The sequence below is a fragment of the Oncorhynchus keta genome, chromosome 1 (genome assembly GCF_023373465.1).
Source record: "Oncorhynchus keta strain PuntledgeMale-10-30-2019 chromosome 1, Oket_V2, whole genome shotgun sequence".
NCBI lineage: Eukaryota > Metazoa > Chordata > Actinopteri > Salmoniformes > Salmonidae > Oncorhynchus > Oncorhynchus keta.
Window position 1 is genome coordinate 72,190,084 of NC_068421.1, and position 17,828 is coordinate 72,207,911.

Here is a 17,828-nt window from a genome sequence, read left to right on the forward strand (position 1 = left end):
TTTACTACAGCTCTCAACTTGGAGTTAAATACACTATATATAAACAAAAGTATGTGGACATCAATGCTCCCTCTAAAATGTGTGGTGCACGGGGCGAGACTGCTGTGCAGAAATAAAGTATCCGCCCACAGAGAAGAACAAGATTGAACTTCACTCAACTTTCTAGAGTTTTCCCTGTTAACACTATCAACATTTCCCTTTACTGTGGCAATTGTGATAGAATCAATGCAATATTAGCCACTTTCAAAGCAACATACGAACACAAAACTAACTATCCAAGACTTATTAGTATGCAAAACAAATTACACAAGACTTAGTTGTCGGCAGAACACATCAGAGTAGGTTTCTATTGCATTGACACGCATGCCTCAGCCCGTACCGGTGCGGCATAACCAATAAGAGCTGCAGTAGGTTTATATGCAAATAGACCATTGCCATAATAACGCAGAACTAAAGCCTAAAATGTCAATTTAACAATCTGCTGAAGGTCTTGCAGAACATTGGTGTGTGTTAACTGCTTGTTCCAACAGGAGCAGGCCTGTCAGTAATAACTAACTGAAGGAGAAAGGAAGGAGTTTAGGGGGAATACAGAGGGTGAGGGAGGAGTGTCCACTCATGTGAAGAAAGCACACTAATGAAGAGTAATAGCAGCGTCTCGTGTCAAACTGGGACTAGCCAGCCAAAATATTTCTGAAGAGTGTTTGCGCGCGTGTTCCTGTCCTGAGACAGTGATGAGAGGATGTTAGACGTCACAAAGCTGCCATCAGGAGGAAATGGATGATAGCTAGCGCCCCATCTCTGCTCGTATTTCCCACGACTGACCCAAGTCCGAGTCTTACTACTTCCATTCTCTTCACATTACTCATGAACTGGCCTCACAGTGTATGTGTGCGCGCGCGTGCGTGGTGGGGATGCTGTACTGCTGAATTTGAGCCACATATCTCCAACATTAAGGTCAAATAAATACAAAAATACAAAAAGAAAAATAGTTTAATAGTTAGACTGCCACGCTAGTTAAACAGGTCGTAAAAACTGTCGCTTTCCTGAAAAAAAAAGTTACGTTTCGTATTTAACTTGAAAATTAAAGAGAGCCGCACACTCTAGGAGCTCAAATGCAAAAATGTAATTACCAACATTTCGACAGCCAAGCTGTCTTCATCAGGGTATAATCACAAACACTGCGGGATGACTCGTTTATATAGTGTCAAAATACAGGTGTCTGTAATCATGGTCAAGAGTGGCCTAATATCATTGGTTAATTATCAAATATTAAAATGGCATACAAACAGCATACAAACAACAAATGGATAGCATACGATCATAAATTCATTTGACTACAAAAGCTTACAAACAATTACAATGGCAAAGTCACAATAATGGCTTCAGATCAAAGTCTACGTTGAGACCGAAGGGAGCAATGGTCTTTAAGTTAAAGATCCAGGCCTCTCGTTTTAACAATAAATTACCAAGGTCACCCCCTCTCCTAGGGAGGGTGACATGTTCGATGCCAATATAACGCAGAGACGAAATCGAGTGGCCTGCCTCCAAGAAGTGGACAGCAACTGGGTAAAGTTTACACCCAATGGTGCTACGATGCTCTGAGATACGTACTTTTAATTCGCGCTTTGTTTTACCCACATCATTTTTACCACAAGGACAAGTTATAAAGATAAATAACTGCCTTAGTGGAGCACGTAATAACACCTTTGATTGGGATCGATTTCCCTGTTTGTGGGTGTTTGAAGGATCTACATTTATAAGTGCCATTGCATTGAGCACAGCCATTACATTTGTAATTTCCATCCAGTAGGGGCGCAAATAGACGTTCAGGAATATCTTGGGGAGGTAAATCAGAGTGTACCAATTGGTCTCTGAGATTTCTGCCCCGCGAGAATACGACCAAGGGAAGGTCCGAAAACACATTACTGAGAATATAATCGGATTTTAGAATGTGCCAATGTTTGAGCAATTCCCTTAATTTGTTCAGAACGCTTTGAATAGCGGGTAGTTAGAACACAATGTGTATTTTTGAGAGACTGACCTTGAAAAAGGTCATGTCTCGTTTTGCTTTGAATTTTGTCAATGGCAATATTAATCTGATCATTTTTGTAGCCCCTCTCCTTGAACTTTCTTTGAGTCTCAGACATTTGTCGAAATCGGATTGTTTTTTTGCAAATTATTTTGATTCGATAGAAGTAGCTGTAGGGCAAACTATTTTTCAAGGGAAGTGGGTGACAACTATCAGCCCTCAACAAACTGTTACGATCAGTAGGCTTCCTGTAAAGATCAGTGTATAGAACATTATCTTCACAAAATCAGAAGATCAAGAAAACTGATTTGACATTATCAGATTGCATAGTAAATCTCAAATGATCAGAACAGGAGTTAAGAATAGCATGGAGCTGTTTTACATCACCCCTCCATAGAACAAAAATATCATCAATATACAGTTTCCAAATAATGATGTTAGGCAATAAAACATTTGAGAGGATTGAAAACCCACATACAAATTAGCATAGTTAGGAGCCATGGGGGATCCCATAGCAGTACCCTTCGTCTGAATAAATAAATAATTTAGAAACATGAAATAGTTGTGTGAGTACGACTTCAGCCAATGTTATAATGCAGGCACTGGAAGGTAGTTCATTAGGGTCACGTTGCAGAAGAAAAATGTTCCATAGCTTCAATACCGCCCTCGTGTGGAATGTGTATAACGACTCAGCATCAAAAGTAACTAACAAGGTATTCTCAGGGAGAGGATCAAGAGATTCAATGATAAAGAACACCAGCAGTATGATCTCTTCAAAGGAGGGGAGCTGTTCTGCAAGTGGTCTAATAACAAAGTCAACAAAAGTAGATAGAGGGGCCGTTACTGCATCAACGCCTGCTACAATAGGGCACCTTGGAGGTTTTGTAACATTCTTGTGTAATTTCGACAAAGTATAGAAAGTGGCAATTTTAGGGTGTTGAATAGCCAAAAATCATGTTCTTTTTTGGTTATCTGACCAGAACTTGAATACCCATCTTGGACAGTAAAGATAGTATTCTGAAATTGGGAAGTAGGGTCACTTCTGAGTTTCTTGTAAAAAGGTGTTGTCAAGCAGCAGTCTATGACACTCATGTGCATAAACTGTCCCATCCATGAGTACAACCGACCCACCCTTATCAGCAGGACATAACGGATTGTAAATCAAGCTAAGGTGGTTTTTCATCCTCAGGTAGATAATGGAAAGATTTGGACCCCTGTTTATTCTTAAGGAGATGTCCAACATCTTTTTCCACAAGTCTGCAATATGTCTCGATAGAGTGATTGCGATTGGCTGGAGGTATAAAATAACTCTTGCTTCTAAAAGGAGTCGGAGTATGTGCAGGAGAGCAATCAACTGGTTCAATTGAAGTGTCAGAATTAGGGGAGCTAAAGTATTCCCTTAAACCAAGGTTTATAAAAAAACTTAAACATGTCTACTTTATCATCAAAATCGTTGCAGGCACAAAAGATAACCCTTTATTAAGCAAAGAGACATGGACAGGGCTCAATATTACATTTACATTACATTTAAGTCATTTAGCAGACGCTCTTATCCAGAGCGACTTACAAATTGGTGCATACACCTTATGACATCCTGTGGAACAGTCACTTTACAATAGTGCATCGTGCATCTTGCTTGATAAATTAAAGACACTCAATCCCGTGGGTTCTGGGACCGTATGAACCGTCTCCTCTGCCTCTCATAGTCATTTCTTCTTACCCCGTCGGGTGCGGCATCTTGTCAATGCGCGTGCCTGCGGCCAACTGAACGGACCCTTCCGTCCGTTCAGTCTCTCTTTGAATAAAAAAACTACCACTGGAAGCCGACGAGGCGCTGGTTGTAGAGCGTTGATCAGATGGGCGTCTGCCATGGAGAGGGGGAGCAGGACCTCCCTTGTCAGGGTTTCTCCAGAAGTAGACTATCCTCGGCCATGTCTTTTTTTGTCTTGGTTGATTTTCTTCGTAGGCTGATCTGAAGTCATTATTGTGACTTTGCCATTGTTTGTAAGCTTTTGTAGTCAAATGAATTTATGATCATATGCTATCCATTTGTTGTTTGTATGCCATGTTAATATTTGATAATTAACCAATGATATTAGGCCACTCTTGGTCATGATTACAGACACCTGTGTCTTTTGACACTACATAAACGAGTCATCCCGCAGTGTTTGATTATACCCTGATGGAGACAGCTTGGCTGTCGAAATTTTGGTAATTACATTTTTGCATCTGAGCTCCTAGAGTGTGCGGCTCTTTCATTTTCATGTTTTCTACTCCGCGAGCAAGCACCTCGCCTAAATAGGTGTGCGTTTATTTTTCTTCTATAAAGTTTCGTATTTAACCACTGATTTTACAGGGAACAGTCTCAAAAATAGTACTGTGCCCAAACTCATTGTCTAGAAAAAACAGATCATATATCAGAGGCGAGTTCAACAAGGCTTTCTGTTTGCGGCGAACACGTTGCCAGAGTAACAATTTCAGTTGAACATTCCAAAATGTTACGGTGAAACATCAAATACCTAATTTTTGTACGGATTACTGTAGCTTTGTAGCAACAATATTCAAACTGGGAATGACTTAATTATTCCTACTAAATGATTGAGGGGTTGGGTTAAATGCGGGAGACACATTTCAGTTGAATGCATTCAGTTGTGCTGGCAACTGACTAGGTATTCACTTTCCCTAAAAATAGTAGAAAGTTTACAGTGGCCACTATTTTTAGAGGCAGTTTAGATCCGAAATAGACACCTGCGTTCGCTTCTCAGACTGTTAGCTAACACAAAACATATGGAATATGTTAACGTTCGTGAACTAGTTCCTTTGTTGAACGCACCTAAGAGGCTTGTGATACTATAGGCTGAGTGGGCCAAGCCTTGTCTGTGTTGGAGGGCTATGTGGTTCCCTCACTGTCCATAATGAGGCAGTAAAACCAGGCCACTCACTTCATATAGTTGCAGCAGTTATTTACACTGAACAAAATATAAAACACAACATGTAAAGTGTTGGTCCCATGTTCCATGAGCTGAAATAAAAAATCTCAGAAATGTTCCATACACACAAAAAGCTCATCTGAAATTGTACACAAATGGTTTTTACATCCCTGTTAGTGAGCATTTCTGCTTTGCCAAGATAATCCATCCACCTGAAAGGTATGGCATATTAAAAAGCATGCCCATTACATAGGTGCACCTTGTGCGTGGGACAGTAAAAGGCCATTTTATAACGTGTAGTTTTGTCACCCAACACAATGCCACATTCTACTAAAGTTGAGGGAGTGTGTAATTGGCATGCTGACTGCAGGAATGTTCACCAGAGCTGTTACCAGAGAATTTAATGTCAGTTTCTCTACCATAAGCTGCCTCCAATGTCGTTTTAGAGAATTTGTCAGTACGTCCAACAGGCCTCAACTGCAGAACACGTAACCAGGCCAGCCTGGGACCTCCACATCCTGTAGGATCATCTGATGGGGCACACCTGCCCAGTCATTTGAAATCCCTAGACTTGGGCCTAATTAATTGATTTAAATTGACTGATAACCTTATATGAACTGTCACTCAGTAAAAAAAAAATGTTGCGCTTATATTTTGTTCAGTATAGGTTTGTGTCCTATATAATCTCAGCCATCAAATTAGAGAGAAATAGTTGAAGTAGCAATGAATGCGCGCGCATCCCTGGATGTGTTTTAAATGGACTAGTCCATCATAAAGTTCCTTACATTGTCTGGCTAAAAACTCCACTGTTCAGACCTCAGCTACTGAAATCCTGGATAGCAGACTACACCCCCACCTAGTGGTGAATTAGAAGTTTATAGAGGAAGTTGTGCCAGGGCAGTTTTCACTGTTTCAATATGGGGATTAGGTTAAACTGGCCCAGGTTGCACTGGGCTATGGTCCATCATGTGACCATGCAAAAGACTGGGGGAGGTGTATCCCACTTAAATGGTACAGTAATCTGAGCTGCTCTGTAATATTGTCAACAAGGTAGCATGATTAATCGTACAGAAACATTCAACATTTATTTTCCATAAAATATACGTTTGAAATTCTAACTAGTTTTCATTGGGAAGGCAGGCAAAGCATTTTAATCACAAGCAATCACTTTTGCATGTGAAAGCACAGAATCCTACTCATCACTCCACATGCTTAACCTAGGTCACTTTTGTTTGAGTCTACTTCACCACCGTCGGCCGGGGGGGCACCCGGCTCACACCCAGGAGGCAGCCCGTTTCCAAAACAGATGCATTTTTACTAGTTGCAAACTCCACCTACCTGGGCCAGTTTAATAGGATCCCCTCAATCACACTCTTATCGAAACACAGTCAAAACACACCTTCACTGAACACATAGAACAAAGACTACTTCCTGGTCTGGTATTGCATAACAGGAGATGAACAACCAGGAGATCAAGGATTGGTCTAAATTCATTTTCATTTCTTCCTTCAACAGTGACCAACATTGCTTTCAGTTCAAAGCCTTTGTGAACATTGGCTTAGAGGGAGCAGGGAACAGGAGAGGAAACCAATTTAGGATATACTGAGAAAAGGAAGGAAGTCATTTAAGAGTATTGGATCACATTTGGTAAGTCACTTTTGGCCCCCAGTTGAGAGAGAGACACAGAAGAGGGCAGAGAGAGACGGCTCGAGATAGAAAGAAGAAAATAAAAACTTCCAGTGAGAAAGAGACGGAGGGCTACTAACCTTAGCCCCACAGTCTCCTCCTTTCTGGACACAGAAGCCAACAAAGGCAGGGTCTGCTACTTTAACCAGGATGTTGTCCACACAGTAGACATGGATGAACTTGACCCCCCTCCGATCCATGTCCTCCACGATCCCCTGGGTACCCAGAGCTCTGTAAAGACCCCCGTTACCATCTGAAACACACACACACACACACACACGAGACCCCTGTTATCATCTAAAATACACAGACATATACACACACTGAACACACATTGGGTTATGTACCTGGGGCCATGGCCAGCTTGTTTTTGCTCTCCAGGATGATCTTGCCATTGTAGTCCATGGCAGGCAGCATGCCCTGCTGGAAGAATATCACGTTGTCTTTGCACAACCCAAAGTAGCTGTGGCGCGAAAAAAACGTTTTAGTTGACTCCATGGTCCGGCCGCTCGTCATGATGTACCTAGGGGGAAATCAGGAGGCACAATTCAGTTCATGATTCATTCATTCACTGGTCATTATGCACAGGGAGAATGGGGTGATACATTGGGTTTGATTCAAGACTAACACAACTCCAAAGACAGTGCTTCAATTGTTTTTTTTAATCAAAAGTTTGACTTTTCACTGTATCAGTGACATAAGTCCCATAAAATAACTTTGCCAGAAAGTTATTCATAATCCACATTGCCAGATTAGGCTAACATTTTTATGACTTTTAACATCTGAATGCTCTGATCTGACAAAAGCTAAAAATACATGGTGGCAAAGTGGTTAAAAACCCCAAAAATTGAATGAATAGAAAGGGCATCTCAATTCAAGTCAATGATGGAATAATGGTTGGACTGGCAGACATCTTGAGTGTACCCACACCTAGGTTGAAGGTGAAAGGTTAAGACAATGGGATTCTAATAACGCATAACGCTTTGCAAAAATGGGACCAGCTATGCTAGTTAAAAACAGCGCGGGTAGTTAACAATGCCGCTGATCCCAGATTTGTGAGGACGTTATCGTAACTGGTATATTTTTGACCTAGACCCATGCCAGGAAGTAAAAGCAGGAAGTGTACCCTTCAATCTGTATTGTGATTTGTTATATCAACTCAACTGACATTACTGAAACTACATTACATGAGCCACATCAATTAGCATAATTTGAATTAACATTCTACATTACCATGGCAATCCAGCATCAGTTGATAGACGATTCCAAAAAAGCATGGATATGATTGTATCACAATATAAGGCAGCCATTGCGAGAGTACCCATGAGTTTACCAGTCAAATTAGCAGGGTAACACGGAACCCAAACCCGCTGGGCGCTTGTGCCATCATGCACTATCGTGCATAACTTTAATTTGCCCCCCAATGTAACAGATGTGAAATGGCTTCCTAGTTAGTGGTGGTGCACGCTAATAGTGTTTCAATCGGTGACGTCACTTGCTCCGAGACCTTGAAGTAGTGGTTCCCCTTGCTCTGCAAGGGCCGTGGCTTTTGTGGAGTGATGGGTAACGATGCTTCGTGGGTGACTGTTGTTGATGTATGCAGAGGGTCCCTGGTTCACTCCCGGGTATGGGCGAGGGGACGGTCTAAAGTTATACTGTTACATTGGTGCCGTGACCCGGATCACTGGTTGCTGTGGAAAGAGGAGGTCGTCAAAAGGGGGGTGAGTGTAACGGATGTGAAACGGCTAGCTAGTTAGCGGTGGTGCGCGCTAAATAGCATTTCAATCGGCGACGTCACTTGCTCTGAGACCTTGAACTAGTGGTTCCCCTTGCTCTGCAAGGGCCGCGGCTTTTGTGGAGCGATGGGTAACAATGATTCATGGATGACTGTTGTTGATGTATGCAGAGGGTCCCTGGTTCACTCCCGGGTATGGGCGAGGGGACGGTCTAAAGTTATACGGTTACACCCACACCAAACGTGATCACGAAAGGCAGGTTAAAATATCCAAACAAACTCTGAACCAATGACATTCATTTGGGGACAGCTTGAAAAGCATTAAACATGTATGGCTAGTTAGCTTGTACTTGCTAGCTAATGGTGAATTTGTCCTGGGATAAACATTGAGTTGTTATTTTACCTGAAATGCACAAGACCTCTTCTCCCGACAATTAATCCACACATAAAACGGCCAACCTAATTGTTTCTAGTCATCTCTCCTCCTTCCAGGCTTTTCCATAGTTTAACTTATATGGTGATCGCATCTAAACTTTCATTGACTTACCAGGACTACCGGCAAAACAGTTAGTCTTTCAATTTTTTTTTTTTTTACCTTTAACTAGGCATGTCAGTTAAGAACAAATTCTCATTTCAATGGACGGCCTAGGAACAGTGGGTTAACTGCCTGTTCAGGGGCAGAACGACATATTTGTACCTTGCCAGCTCGGGGATTTGAAATTGCAACCTCCCGGTTACTAGTCCAACACTAGGCTACCCCGCAGCAGGTATCACATGGGTACCTGCTTCTATAAACCAATGAGGAGATGCGAGAGGCAGGACTTGCAGCGCGATCTGCGTCAGAAATAGGAATGACTTCTATTTTAGCCCTTGGCAACGCAGACGCTCGTTGGCACGCGCGAGCAGTGTGGGTGCAATAATTGAATAACATGGATTTCTACATTTATTTTGCGATGCTCGCCCACGTAACGTGTCTGGTCATCATGTTAGATCATTCAAGCCTGTTCTATTGATGGGTTGCGGCACAATATTGTTTTAAAACAGTTAGTTTCAGGACTGAGCACTCTACTCAATGCACCCACAATGGTCTAAAGTGCAATACTGTGGCTTGAAAACAGACATTTAAGAAAAACAAATAATTAGTAGGAAAACCTTTTGTCATCATTTTATGTTGCCAGATTGACTTTAAGATGCAGTACAACTTCAGCTAGCTAAGATTAAGGGGAGGCCTCCAGATTTTAGCTAGCTAACGTTAGCATTGCTAGCTGTTTTGTACAAACTTTGCTAGCTAATGACATAATTGCCATTTGTCTAAAAGTTTGACATGGGAAAGTTGATTCCTACTAAATGTTTCTACTTCACTAATGTCATCATATTCCCAAGCCCCTATAGTGTAATTTAGACCAAACAGTCCTTAGCCCCCAAGCATCAACATGGCAACGACGTGATGGAGGTGCAACCCATGAATTCCTTTTATTTCTATGAACATTAACTGAAATGTCTGTTTATTTTTAGTTTTTAAATAACCAATTTTAAATAACAACGTGCTAATTAACTACAATGACCAGAATCCATTGCTCCCTACTCGGTTCTTGGGGCAAGTCTGTGTGGCCGGTAGACATACATGGAGAGGAAGAGCGATAGAGAGACACGAGGGGGATAGAGAGGTTGCTTAGGCATCTTTACCTGACAACTTGATTGAATATTTTATTTAAGTAAATAAGATGGTTATAGCCTAATAAGTTACAGTAATGAGCAGTCACTCACCATCAATTGTTTTATTCTGTGTTACAGCATTGAACCCACAATGCATTCATTTATTTTTTCTTCTAAAACTCAATCAAAACCAAACCCAAAAAGCACTAATCCCTCAGCACTAAGGAACAACAGTTGATGTTCATCCTCAGTGGATTTCATAAAATAAAAAATACAGTTAGTGACCTTTTTTTGATAATCTATACTAAATATAAATCACGTCACCAAATAATTTATTTAAACTATTTTGCCATGAAGATCTACAGCTAGCTTCTGTCCTCCTCTGGGTAAATTGATTTCAATACAAGACCTAGGAGGCTCATTGTTCTTGTCATAATTAGTGTAAGTCTATGGAATGAGGGCAACTTCCGGAGGACGTCCTCCAACCTATCAGCGCTCTTGCAGCAAGAACTGACATGTTGTCCACCCAATCAAAGGATCAGAGAATAAATCTAGTACTGAAAGCACAAGCTACAGCTAGCTAGCACTACAATGCATACAATGTGGTGAGTAGTTGACAAAGAGTGAAAGGCCATAGTTGAACAGTTTTGAAAAAATATTTATTCCAAAATGGAGACGCAAGAGATTATTTTTTAAACTTTCAGTTTCACTTATTTAGCTAGCAAATGCAGCTAGCTAGTTTAGCCTACTTAAAGAGATAGATGCCATGTTAGCAAGCTGGCCATGTTAGCAAGCTGGCTATGACTATCTAACACAACACTGGAACTCCTCCAATTCAAGGTAGGATTTTGGTTTTAAGAATTTATTGCCACTGGGGCCCACCAGTATAAACTGCTTAATGACCAAAAACTTACCTTGACACTAACGTTACATACAGCTGATGTATTGTGCATTGAAGTACACAAACAAAGAAAAAAGGTGAGAGAACGAGAGCGCGAGAAGGAATACAATGTGGCTGCTATGAAAGTGAACTGTGTTTAAGCATGATCAGGTATGTATTCATTCCGCCAACTCTGTTGAAAAACGTTTCTTAAAACAGAAGCAAACAGAACAAAACGGGGATAAACATAGCTTAATTTGGCCAATAGAAACTCTCATTTGCAACTGTCGGACTAATGATTACACCCTATATCAGCTAGATGCAGGCAAGAGCGTGCAAGCCGGAATTGTATGTGCCACTGTCTCACCTCAAAAACATTTCTCAAACTGTGTGCACATATGTTGGTAACTTTCATTCATAGGCTAGGTTGTAGAAACTTCATGATGGGTATAGGGAACATTAGAGTATCATGTAGTAGCCTAATCCTAGCAATGTTACATTGAACTCTGTGAATGGAATATGAATAACATGACAATATGCTGTAATAGAAATAATGCCATGCTGATGGGAAAAGAGAGGAGAAAAAAAGGCCTCATCTTAAACGACACTGACCACCCATGACTAGACAAAACCAGAAGTACTTCCTTATGACTGGAATGAATGTCACCTGGCATCTCATGGTGAGCTATTAGTCCTGACCCCTGACCTTAATTACAGACAGAGCCCAGCCCAACCCTGGACGCCAGCAAGACGTCTCCTTCAGTCAACCCACTTCTGAATCGTCTTAATGACTTCCTTCATATACTCCACAGGGAATTATAATTCTGCTCCTTTCCGGGATCAAACCACTTCCTTGATAGATTCAGGTGAGTGCCTTCAGAAAGTATTCATACCCCTTATCTTTTTCCACATTTTGTTGTTACAGCCCGAATTTAAAATAGATTCAATGTAGATTTTGTCACTGGCCTACACACACAATACCCCATAATGTCAAAGTAGAATTATGGTTTTCGAAATGTTTACAAATTCATTTAAAAAATGTAAAGATTAAATGTCTTGAGTCAATAGGTATTCAACCCCTTTTATGGCAAGCCTAAATAAGTTCAGGAGGTTTTTCCAAAGGCACCTATTGGTAGATGGGTAAAAAAATTAAGATAACCAAACATTCAATATCCCTTTGAGCATGGTGAAGTTATTAATTAGTTATTAATTACACTTGGGATGGTGTATCAATACACCCAGTCACTACAAAGATACAGGTGTCCTTAACTCAGTTGCAGGAGAGGAAGGAAACTGCTCAGGGATTTTACAATGAGGCCAATGGTGACTTTTAAAACAGTTACAGAGTTGAATGGCTGTGATGAGAGAACTGATGGATCAACAACATTGTAGTTACTCCGCAATACTAACCTAGTTGACAGAGTGAAATGAGGAAATCCTGTACAGAATTGGGGCGGCAGGGTAGCCACGTACCCACGTGATACCTGCTGCAGGGTAGCCTAGTGGTTAGTGTTGGACTAGTAACCGAAAGGTTGCAAGTTCAAATCCCAGAGCTGACGAGGTACAAATCTGTCTTTCTTCCCCTGAATAGGCAGTTAACCCACTGTTCCTAGGACGTCATTGAAAATAAGAATTAGTTCTTAACTGACTTGCCTAGTTAAATAAAAAGGTAAAAAATTAAATAAAAAAATTATTCCAAAACAGGCATCCTGTTTTCAGCAAGGCACTAAATACTGCAAAACATTTTTGGGAGGAGTTATACACATGCAAAATCCTCGCAAAAAAAAAAAATAAAAAAAATTAAAAAAAAAAACTGGTCCAGTCTGCTTTCCACCAAATTCACCTTTAAGCAGGACAATAACAATAAAAGCCAAATCTACACTGCAGTTGCATACCACTGGAGTTGGCCAACTTACAGTTTTGACTTAAATCTGCTTAAAAATGTATGGCAAGACCTGAGAATGGTTGTCTTGCAATGATCCACCACCAATTTGGCAGAGCTTGAAGAATTTTGAAAATAATGAATGAGCAAATGTTGCACAACCCAGGTGTGGAAAGCTCTTAGAGACTTACTCAAAAAGACTCAGAGCTGTAATCACTGCCGAAGGGAATTCTAACATGTATCGAATCAGGGGGTTGAATACTTAGCTAATCAAGATATATTTGTAAAATACTAATTTTACAAATATTCAAAATTTCCGTCCACTTTGACCGATTATTTTGTGTACACAGGTGACAAAAAGAAGACAAATTTAATCCCACTGTGTAACAACAAAACGTGGAAAAAGACAATTGGTGTGAATACTTTTTGAAGGCTCCTTATCTAGGTCTAATAAATAAATCAGACCGATGAAACTGGAGAACAGAGGGGGAACAACTTATTTTTGATACAATAACAACATTGTATGGCTTGTTTGTGATTTCACAAATGGGGCCAAAACAAAAATGGGCTCCTCAGGACTAGATTGAGAAACAGTGCTTTGTGGTCAGTTTGCTGTGGTGCTGTATGTTCTATACAGTATATCCCCCATAGTGTATCATTATGCCCTTATCTGCCAGTCCCACTCTCACCAGGGGATGCAGCACTTGGCTCCATGTCTCTGTTCTGCCAGCTGTTGCAGCCTCAGTATCCTCTCTGCCTGGATCTGGAACAGGGTCTTGTGGGAGGGCAGGCCCACGTCGTACATGCCTTTAGGATAGGAAACCCCCAGCCTGGTCCCCTGGCCTCCCGCTAGGAGGAGAACAGCCACGCTGCTCTGGGAGATACACCGCAGACCTGGGAAAGACAATAGAACAACAGTTAATGTACAAAACTATCATTTATTTTACATCATGTAAAGATAATAATAAATTCAAATTTCAGAATCTCAAAGCGCTTCAAAGGACAAAAAAACATTTAGAAAAACCACATGAGATGGACAGTTATTACAAAGATCATGGCTTGAATGTTGATCTGAGAGAGGTGGTCAAGCTGGGAGAGAAAGTCCAGAGGCAGGCAGGAAGCGCTGTCTCAAAGGTGTCCCACTGTGTCTTTTCCATAGTAGAACTCAGTCAGTTTAAGTTTGAGCTAAGCCACTGCAGCCCATGTACTTTGTAGTAGGTACAGTTGAAGTCTGAAGTTTACATACACATTAGCCAAATACATTTAAACTCAGTTTTTCAAAATTCCTGACATTTAATCAGAGTAAGAATGCCCTGTCTTAAGTCAGGATCACCACTTTATTTTAAGAACATGAAATGTATAGTAGAGATAATTATTTATTTCAGCTTTTATTTTTTTCATCACATTCCCAGTGGGTCAGAAGTTCACATACACTCAATTAGTATTTGGTAGCATTGCCTTTAAATTGTTTTACCTGGGCCAAATGTTTCAGGTAGCCCTCCACAAGCTTCCCACAATAAGTTGGGTGAATTTTAGCCCATTCCTCCTGACAGAGCTGGTGTAACTGAGTCAGGTTTGTAGGCCTCCTTGCTCACACATTCTTTTTCAGCTCTGCACACACATTTTCTATAGGATTGATGTCAGGGCTTTGTGATGGCCACTGCAATACCTTGACTTTGTTGTCCTTAAGCCATTTTGCCACAATTTTGGAAGTATGCTTGGGGTCATTGTCCATTTGGAAGACCCATTTGCAACTAAGCTTTACCTTCCTGACTGACGTCTTGAGATATTGCTTCAATATATCCACATAATTTTCCTTCCTCATTATGTTCTATTTTGTGAAGTGCACCAGTCCCTCCTGCAGCAAAGCACCCCAACAACATGATGCTGCTACCCCTGTGCTTCATGGTTGGGATGGTGTACTTCAGCTTGTAAGCCTCCCCGTTATCCTCTAAACATAACGATGGTCATTATGGCCAAACAGTTCTATTTTTGTTTCAGCAGACCAGAGGACATTTCTCCAAAAAGTATGATCTTAGTCCCCATGTGCAGTTGCAAACCGTAGTCTGGCTTTTTTAATGGATGTTTTGGAGCAGTGGCTTCTTCCTTGCTGAGCGGCCTTTCAGGTTATGTCGATACAGGACTCATTTTTATTGTGGATATAGATACTTTTGTACCTGTTTCCTCCAGCATCTTCACAAGGTCCTTTGCTGTTGTTCTGAGATTGATTGGCACTTTTCACACCAAAGTACGTTCATCTCTAGGAGACAGAACTCGTCTCCTTCCTGAGCGGTATGACGGCTGCGCTGTCCCATGGTGTTTATAATTGCGTACTGTTGTTTGTACAGATGAACGTGGTACTTTCTGGCATTTGGAAATTGCTCCCAAGGATAAACCAGACTTGTGGAGGTCCACAATATTTTGCCCTGAGGTCTTGGTTGATTTCATTTGATTTTCCTATGATGTCAAGCAAAGAGTCATTGAGTTTGAAGGTAGGCCTTGAAATACATCCACAGGTACATCTCAAATTGACTCAAATGATGTCAATTAGCCTATCAGAAGCTTCTAGAGCCATGACATCATTTTCTGGAATTTTCAAAGCTGTTTAAAAGCCACAGTCAACTTAGTGTATGTAAACTTCTGACCCACTGGAATTGTGATAGTGAATTATAAGTGAAATAATCTGGCTGTAAACAATTGTTGGAAAAATTGTGTGCCATGCACAAAGTAGATGTCCTAACCGACTTGCCAAAACTAGTTTGTTAACATGAAATGTGTGGAGTCGTCGAAAAACGAGTTAATGACTCCAATGTAAATGTAAATGTAAACCTAAGTGTATGTAAACTTCCGACTTCAACTGTAGCTAGCTAGCTACTCCTTCACGACAAACAAAATTAAGCACCCACTTGGATGATGCTACTGCAGTTACATGGTGCCAGAAATCACTCCACATTTCAAAAATAATTAAAGAGAAGCCTTGTAATTATGCCCTCCCCACGATCCACATCACTGCACACCTCTACCACAGAACAAAGGTTATTTCACTGGATATATAAATATGAAGCATCCGCTTGATGTTTCCACTCACGAGCAAATATGGTAGTGAAATGAAGCCCACTGACGGGCAGTGGTTAGAAGATGCAATGAGATGGATTTTGGCCTACATTGTACAAATTTCATCGATGAAAATTTGATCTCAGAGTTTTCTGTTCCCAAAACTAGAATATGTTATGAACAGAGTGGACTAGGTTTTATAGCCTTTACCAAAAAATAAATAAATGCGTTGTTTAGAAGGTGCAAAGTCGAATCGAGTTATTGCACACGCGCATTTCACAGAGTAAGCATTCCCCAACGTAAATATACAGATGTATGCTAGGACGGGCCAATAGGATCTCACTTAGAGAGAGCTTGGCTCTGCCCACCTCCTTGCTTGTTCTTCCCCCTGTGACTCATCTGTTCCCGCTGGAAACGACCGACCAAAGCATATCTTGGTTTAGTTATGAAAATCTTTGCCTCATTTGTTTCTAGAAATGTGTTCATTTGCCAGTAGAAATGTATTCAACAGTAGTTGCCTTGGAAACCAAAAAAACAGACCTGCTCGTTTAGCTAAGCAAAAAAGCTTGCCATTTAGAAAATGGAACTCAACAATTTAATAACGGTTTTCAATTCGACTTTTGCTTTCAAAAGCAGCTCGGACATAGAACATGTATTATTATATATTATTATATTATTATATATTATTATTATATTATTATATATTAACATGTAAGAATGAACTATAGCCATGCAAATACACGGTGCGTTACACGGAACTAATGCACACTCTAGAATGGTTCCTACTGATGCAGTCATGACGCAAGTGGCACTATGGTGTCAATTCCTCCCACATTTAGTTTGACCAGCTGTTTTCAGCAACTGATGTGTTTTATTCAGGTTTGCTAGTAACAAATTAATTATTTAGCTTCTAGCAATGCAAGCTCCTCGTAATGAACAGTTTCGAGTGTCCTGATGAGAAGGCAAACTTTTCTAGCTATGCAGGGGCAAAAATTGGGCATTATTAGCTCATAGTTATGGATGTATCCAAATTAATATCAATAAAAAACTGCTACTTTTCTGTTATTCTGGCTGTCGTGATTGTGTTAGCCGTAGCTAGCAAGCAAGGGATAAGAACTTTACCAGCGAGTATGGCAACGGAACATAAAGAATGAACGACTGGGTAGCGTCTATAGCAACCAAAAGATAAGAAAGTAGGAATTTGCTTATAAAAATGTATAGATTTACAAAAAAAAGTATTTATACCGGTAAATGTGTGCTTTCATATTGTTTTATTTGGCAATTGTGGTATAAGCGGGATAAATGCCTACATTCTGTACATTACCTTGGAAAAAATGAACTCGCCATTTATCCCTTACATATTAAATGTTCATTCTTAAAAAAACACAAGTTTAAAAAAATGCCATAAATTAAAAACATTCACAAAAATGTACAGGAGCCCTCTGCTTAGGCTCCTGCTAGGGAACCATGGTAACTGTAGAACTATGAAATATGGTACAAACAATAGGCCTGTAGCTTATTCAAGCAATATAACTCAAACTAAACGTACTTGTGATGGTTGCCAAAACTCAAGAACACTATGGAATTTTTATGGCTAAAGTATAATCTACCTTGGCAAGGAGTTTTGATCATCATTGCAGGTGAAACAGCAAGATAAACTCAGAATAACCCATGGTTCAATTAGTCAGTCAATCTCTATCTAAACATACCAGGTCAACAACACCCTTATTATACAGCTCTACTTTATCTTACAATAAACTGTTGCTATGGGAGTCAGTGATTAGCCCACAAATACGCACACACCACGTACACACTCAAGGGTCCTAAGTGTAACGGATGTGAAACGCTAGCTTAGTTAGCGGTGGTGCGCACTAAATAGTGTTTCAATCGGTGACGTCACTTGCTCTGAGACCTTGAAGTAGTGGTGAGAGTTGACTGGGAGGTGCTATTGTAGGCTTTGGCTATCCTGACTCATA

The 17,828-nt window shown here is 40.6% G+C and overlaps 1 protein-coding gene across 3 annotated transcripts in view; it reads right to left on the bottom strand.

Moving 5' to 3' along the window:
- LOC118392865 (UDP-N-acetylhexosamine pyrophosphorylase-like) overlaps positions 1-17,828 on the bottom strand; it is a 35,393-nt gene that overhangs the window by 10,435 nt on the left and 7,130 nt on the right. For all 3 annotated transcript variants that reach the window (XM_035784845.2, XM_035784862.2, XM_035784855.2), the window contains exons 4-6: positions 13,488-13,692; positions 6,993-7,168; positions 6,726-6,898 (exon numbers count right to left, since the gene is read on the bottom strand). In XM_035784845.2, the coding sequence (XP_035640738.1) occupies positions 6,726-6,898; positions 6,993-7,168; positions 13,488-13,692 (554 nt within the window). The remainder of the gene's footprint in view (positions 1-6,725; positions 6,899-6,992; positions 7,169-13,487; positions 13,693-17,828) is intronic.